The sequence below is a fragment of the Equus quagga genome, unplaced genomic scaffold, assembly GCF_021613505.1.
Source record: "Equus quagga isolate Etosha38 unplaced genomic scaffold, UCLA_HA_Equagga_1.0 HiC_scaffold_7676_RagTag, whole genome shotgun sequence".
Classification (NCBI taxonomy): Eukaryota; Metazoa; Chordata; class Mammalia; order Perissodactyla; family Equidae; genus Equus; species Equus quagga.
The window spans coordinates 3,705-9,725 of NW_025794587.1; the positions used below are offsets into that span (position 1 = coordinate 3,705).

Genomic DNA, 6,021 nt, shown 5'->3' on the forward strand with positions numbered 1-6,021 from the left:
CAAGCCCTACAGGTGAGTCAGATTTTTCAACCAAGTATAAATCTAGGGTCTGCTTTATAAATTGTGAATTCAGATTGGAGCCAGCACTGGGAGAACCAGCGCTAAGGGCGGGGAGGGAGAGCAGGCCGCAGAGGAGAATTCCAACAGGAACTTGCCTAGGATGAGAAATTACGGGGTACTTCCTCTCTAATTCCAGATTCTGGCTCCCTTGAGAAGGTTGGGGAAAGAGGGAAATGACAATCAAGCCCTAGAAGGAGAACAGAACTAGACAAGTTTGAAAATTCATCTCTGGACAGCACAGACGCCCATGTGCAGGGCCATCTAGCCTTGTGGGGACAATGACAGACCAAATGACTCCTGCTGCTGTCAGAGATGGGGGACACCAGAGGAGAATGACCAGAACTTATACAGAAGAACAAGAAAAGGCACAATCTGCTACAGAAACAAAGGAAAAACAAACACCCAAAAGGGGTCTGAGGGCTGGACTCAACCCTGAGCCTAGGCTGACCCGTCCACACGAAGCCCACCCTGCACGCGGTCCTGGAGACACAAGGCCCAGGTGATGTCCAAATCCCTGTGATCACAGATCCTGGTGGGACAAGGTTCTCCTGAAAGGACAAGGACAAGGAAGCAGAGAAGATGTCCCAACCAAGGAGTCCCCACGTCAAAGGCCACAATGCACTGAACATCGACTGGGCACAGGCCTCAGGCTTACACTCAGCTCCTCATAGCCTTCTCCTGTCCCCACCTGCAACAGACTCAGCACAGCGAACAGGCAGATTCTGGAAGGTTCTCAGAGCCTCCATTTATTTCCCCTCTCAAATTTTAGGAATCTTCTCCTTTAATTAACCCATCAATCCCTGATGGCAAGATTCTTAAAAAATGAGTTCATATCTAGATGTTTATTTTCAATAAGGAAGGAAGAAGCTGCAGCTCAGCCCAACACAAAGTTAAGACAGGGATGGAATGAGCCCCGCCTCTCCTGGGACAGGAAAGTCAATCAGGGGACAGAACACAGGGCAGTTGGGAGGGAGTCACGGGGGGGGACTAGTCTCCCCATCTCCTCACATTATGCCAAGAGGAACACAGACACACTCAGATGCCCTTTGCAGAAAGAGAAGTAAGAGTTTCCTGAAGTCACAATGGCAGTGGGACAGGAACAAATCTTGCATCATTCTGTCCCCTACAAGGCAGCTGTTTCACGCTATAGAAGAAAACAATTATGAACAATTTAAGTCACTCACTATAATTAGTGACATTCTGAATAGCACACCACATGCTCAGAATGTCCCAATCAAAGAGTCTCCACAACCTAGTTCAGGCCCCTCTGCCCCAACATCTCCCCACTTCAGGCTTCCAGAGTGTCACCTGCCTTGAGAGACACATCAGAGCCCTGGGCACTGTCACTGCCTGGATTAGAACAAAACAGGACATGGTCAGAGTCCACAGGAGATGAGACTAAAGGAGGAACTCTGGGGTGGGTGAGCTCCCCATGGGCTGCCGTCTGCATTATCACAAGGGTCTCAGGCAACACACTCACTCCATCCTTACTTGCAGCCTGAGCATAGCCCCTTCCTTTCTCACCTAAGGGAATAAAACATCCTGTGAGAAACCAGGGAGGATGGAGGGCCATGAGGTCCTAAAGGAACCCCTAGTCCTAGAGCCCAGAGAAGCTTCCAGAACTGTCATTACAGATCCAAGGCAGCATCAGGAAACATGAGGGAAGCACATGTGTGGTGACTTCCCCTCACCATCTAGTCTGTCCTGTGACTGTTGGGAATCAGGTCCCTATCACCAGATTCATCAAGGTGATAAATTTGTCCTTCATTCTCACACGTGCTTTACTAAAGACGAAGTGTTAGCAAACAGGGTCCCAGACTAGAAAAGCACATGTGCCTGTGGATGGGACTTTCCATTAACCAGGCAGGACAAACTTCTACCTGGGCTTGAAACACCCCAGTGGGACAAGAAATCTCAGACCACACCCCTTCCCTACCTGAGTGCTTCTTCCTCCAGATCACAAGTCCAACCACCACAGCTCCAAGGAGAAGCAGGCCAGCAATGATGCCCACAGTGAGGATGGGGGACTCAGGAGGCGGCTCTGGGAAGGGAAGGGAAGGTGAGGGCCCTGACCCTCCTGAAGGTCTCCAGAAGGGCTCCTGATTTCCCTGAGAAGAGACTCCGAGCCCACGGCTCCCTCCTTACCCCATCTCAGGGTGACGGGCTCAGCCAGCCCCTCATGCTGCACACGGCATGTGTATCTCTGCTCCTCTCCAGAAGGCACCACCACAGCCGCCCACTTCTGGAAGTTCCCGTCCCCTGCAGGCCTGGTCTCCACAAGTTCTGTGTCCTGGGTCAGGTCCTGCCCGTCACGCTGCCAGGACAGGGTGATCTCCGCAGGGTAGAAGCCCAGGGCCCAGCACCTCAGGGTGACCTCATGGTCAGAGATGGGGTGGTGGGTCACATGTGTCTTTGGGGGATCTGAGGAGAAGGATCAGAAAATTCAGGAACTTTGCATCCGTTTGGGGCACTGAAGCAGCACTCATATGACCATCCTGAGAATGGACAGGACAGCTGGAGTGAGGGAAGGGAGAACAAAACCCAGACACCAGCCTGGACACAGGAACCTGAAATAAGCTCCAGTCCTTGGAAATTTCTGGAATCAGAGTGAGTGAGCCCAAGGGTAGGAGGCAGGTCTCTGAATAGGAGTCAAGGGATTTCTGGTCCTGAGCTGGGTGGAGGCGGAATGACTCAGAGAATCTGGTCACACCTCAAACACGGTTAGGGTATGAGTATGAAGAACAAGGCCTGAGAGAGAAAGTCCCAGAGCCTCTGCCAGAGTCAGAGGGAATCGCATCAGTCATTTCAGAGATAGCTTCTCCCTCCATCCCCAGACAGCCTGGACCCCTTAAGGTCCCTGAGAGAAAGGCTAGCCCTCTGGGGAGTCACTCTTTGGCACTGGATCTGAAAACCCTGGTGGACTCAATCTCCAGATGCATGGGCTGGGCACATTCAGGTGTTGATCCCGTTTCCCTCCTCTCTCTGCAGGACGGCAGGCTCGGCCCACTGGGAGATCAGGAGGCCGCGCAGCCCCTCGTACCCGCGCGCTGCAGCGTCTCCTTCCCGTTCTCCAGGTATCTGAGGAGCCACTCCACGCACGTGCCCTCCAGGTAGTTCCTCCAGCGCTCCGCCTCACCGGCCGCCTCCCACTTGCGCCGGGTGATCTGAGCCGCCGCGTCCGCCGCAGTCCAGGAGCGCAGGTCCTCGTTCAGGGCGATGTAATCGGCGCCATCGTAGGCGGACTGCCAGTACCCGCGGAGGAGGCGCCCGTCCGGCCCCACTTCGCAGCCATGCATAACCTGGAAGGTGTGAGACCCTGACCCCGCCCTGAGGTCAGCCCAGCACACCCGGCCCCGCCCCCGCCCCGCCCCCCCGCAGAGATTTAACGTAAACTGAAAAGGGAACCACTGAAAAGTCCCCGCCGACTCTTCCCGGGTCGGGGTTTGGGGGGTCCCGCAGCCTCGGGGTGAATCTCGGACCCGGGGACTCGGGGAGACCCCGGCCCGTCCGTGGGGATGGGGGGCGCGGCCTGGACCCGGGCCCGCGTCGCTCACCGGCCTCGCTCTGGTTGTAGTAGCCGCGCAGGTTGTTCAGGCTCACTCGGAAATTCTGTGCGTTGTCCTTGGAGATCCGCGTCTGCTGCTCCCAATACTCCGGCCCCTCCTGCTCCATCCACGGCGCCCGCGGCTCCATCCTCGGACTCGCGGCGTCGCTGTCGAACCCCACGAACTGCGTGTCGTCCACGTAGCCGACGGTGATGTACCGGGGCTCCCCGCGGCCGGGCCGGGACACGGCGGTGTGGAAATACCTCATGGAGTGGGAGCCTGGGGGCGGGGAGGGGCTGAGACCCGGCCGACCCTCCTCCTGGCGAGGGTCACAGGGTCAGAGGTTGGTGGGGCGGACGTAGAAGTGCGGGGACTTGGGGCGGGACAAGAGAAGGGAGGGGTCGGGAAACCTGAGGCCCAGGTTGCGGGTCTGGACCTGGGTCCGCGGAGACCCGGGTTCCCTGGGTGTCCTGCACACCCAGTCGCGTGGTGTCCTAGCTCCGCCCCCCGCAGAGGCCGTTTCCTCCCGACCCCAAACTCACCAGACCAGGTCTCCGTCAGGGTCAGGGTCCCCAAGAGCAGCAGGAGGAGGGTTCCGGTTGCCATGACCCTTATTCTTAGGATCTGAGGAGAATCGGAGCCCTGGACGGTGGTGGAGACTTTATAACCAGGAACGGCAGACACGCTCATGGGCTTCCCTAGAAACCGGACACGCAATGGGAGTGAGAACTGGGGCCCCGTCATGAGTCTCCAGGCAGGAGGACCTGACACAGGTTGTGAGAGGGAGCAGTGCATCTCAGGGAGACGGGGACTCCCCAACACTGAGCTGCAGAAACCGCCCCAGACTCCGCCCTCGGTGCCTGGAACCCTGAGAACCACTTGCCCTGACCCCTCTCCCCCTGCACCGAGAGCTCTTTGTCACACCGTCTCCCTGAGTCCTGGCCCAGGGGCTGTCTGAGGAAACCAGGGAGAGACCCCCAGGCTGGGCTCAGCCCCTTTTCCTCCTCTTACTGGAATCCCTCTCCCTGAAATGGATTCCTTACATTCCACCCCTGACCTCTCCCCTGGACTCTTATAGAAGAAAACTCACCCCCACTGAACTTGATGCCAGAGAGTGAGCTTGCCCTAGGAATGGAGGTGGAGGGACAGGGCTCTTCTCTTTAAACCTGGAGAAGTTGTGCCTGAATACACCAGATAGAGGTTCTCATGGAGACCAGGTTCCTCTTTGTTTATTACCCACGGTGGGTAACACGATCTTGAAAACCCTGAACATCAGGAATCTCATCTGTAAAAGCAGTGATTTGGGCCTCTTCGTACAGAAATGTCTCTGCACAGCGCTGCAGTCAGACTCACAAAGCTCCTGTTACTTTCCAGTCAGTATATCTGTGACTTCAGGTTGTTGTATTTTAAAATGATCTTCATTCCCTCATTTGTCCCTGTGAGTCCCTGACATGTCCTCAGTACAATGAAGCACAAGGAAGCAGAGTTTGTTGTTGTGGATTAATTTTCTCAAAGTTGCAAGTGCTCATGCAGTCAGAATGCCATTCGCCAGAGCCCCTGCACTGCCTCTTTTTATGAGTTCTTCACATGTGAGCAGTGTGAATATTTCACTGGGACACATTTTTTAAACTGATTAACATAAGGGGCATTAGTTCTTAGGCAGCCCCTCAGAATATAGTAAACACCAAATGCAAAGCCTACCCTGCTGGGCTTGTAGATATATTTACTAAAGACCTATGAAAAAATACATGTGCTTAAATCTGAGGATTCCACTGCTGTAGAACTCTTTCCCTCTGCTTCTTTTCCTACCCCTGCTTCTCCAGCCCTTCTCTCTGTCCCTCTCACCCTTCTTCTCCCCTTCGTCTCCACCACCCTCTCAGGCCTGAACTGTGGCACCAGTGCCACCCCTCACCTGCCACCCATGGACTATCCTCCCCACAGGGGTCAGGGATCCTGCTAGTGCGAGTCAGGAGGTGTCATTTCTTCACTAAAACACTCCACTGGTTCCGTCTCACTCTTGGGAAGCCTCTAGAATGTAAGACACATGAGCACAGGGGCTTTGGGCTGTTCAGGTCAAAGCTGTATCCCCAGCATATACAGCCATGCTTGTACATAGCAGGGATTAAATTAGTTGTTGAATAAATGAAGGAAATATGATTGCATTAAAATTTAATTACGTTATTGAAAAATCATAAAATGAAAAATACAAAAAATAGGAAAGATTTTATTTTATGCGACTAGCATGCTTATCAGTTCATAAATTCATTCCACTGGGAAAAATGCTATGTGCTTATCTGTTGCACAGTGAGCTTGCATATTAGTTTCTGTTACTGCGTAACAAAACCACAACTTAGTGGTTCAAAACAACGCCCACTTATTTGCTTACAGTTCCTTAGTCAGAAATCCGTGCGTGGTG

The 6,021-nt window shown here is 54.0% G+C and overlaps 1 protein-coding gene across 2 annotated transcripts; it reads right to left on the minus strand.

The window, feature by feature from the left end:
- Positions 1 to 780: 780 nt before the first annotated feature.
- Positions 781 to 4,364, minus strand: LOC124232562 (class I histocompatibility antigen, Gogo-B*0102 alpha chain-like). 2 transcript variants are annotated; one of them, XM_046649517.1, is made up of 7 exons: positions 4,148 to 4,364; positions 3,615 to 3,884; positions 3,101 to 3,376; positions 2,206 to 2,481; positions 1,997 to 2,101; positions 1,373 to 1,410; positions 781 to 1,204 (listed from the first exon to the last, which is right to left on the minus strand). In XM_046649517.1, the coding sequence occupies exons 1-7, from the start codon at positions 4,347 to 4,349 to the stop codon at positions 1,184 to 1,186; spliced, it is 1,188 nt and encodes a 395-aa protein (XP_046505473.1). In that variant the 5' UTR covers positions 4,350 to 4,364; the 3' UTR covers positions 781 to 1,183. The 2 variants fall into 2 exon arrangements, with proteins under 2 accessions (XP_046505473.1, XP_046505474.1); XM_046649518.1 differs by lacking the exon at positions 1,373 to 1,410 and having other exon boundaries at positions 784 to 1,204.
- Between the last annotated feature and the right edge of the window lie 1,657 nt (positions 4,365 to 6,021).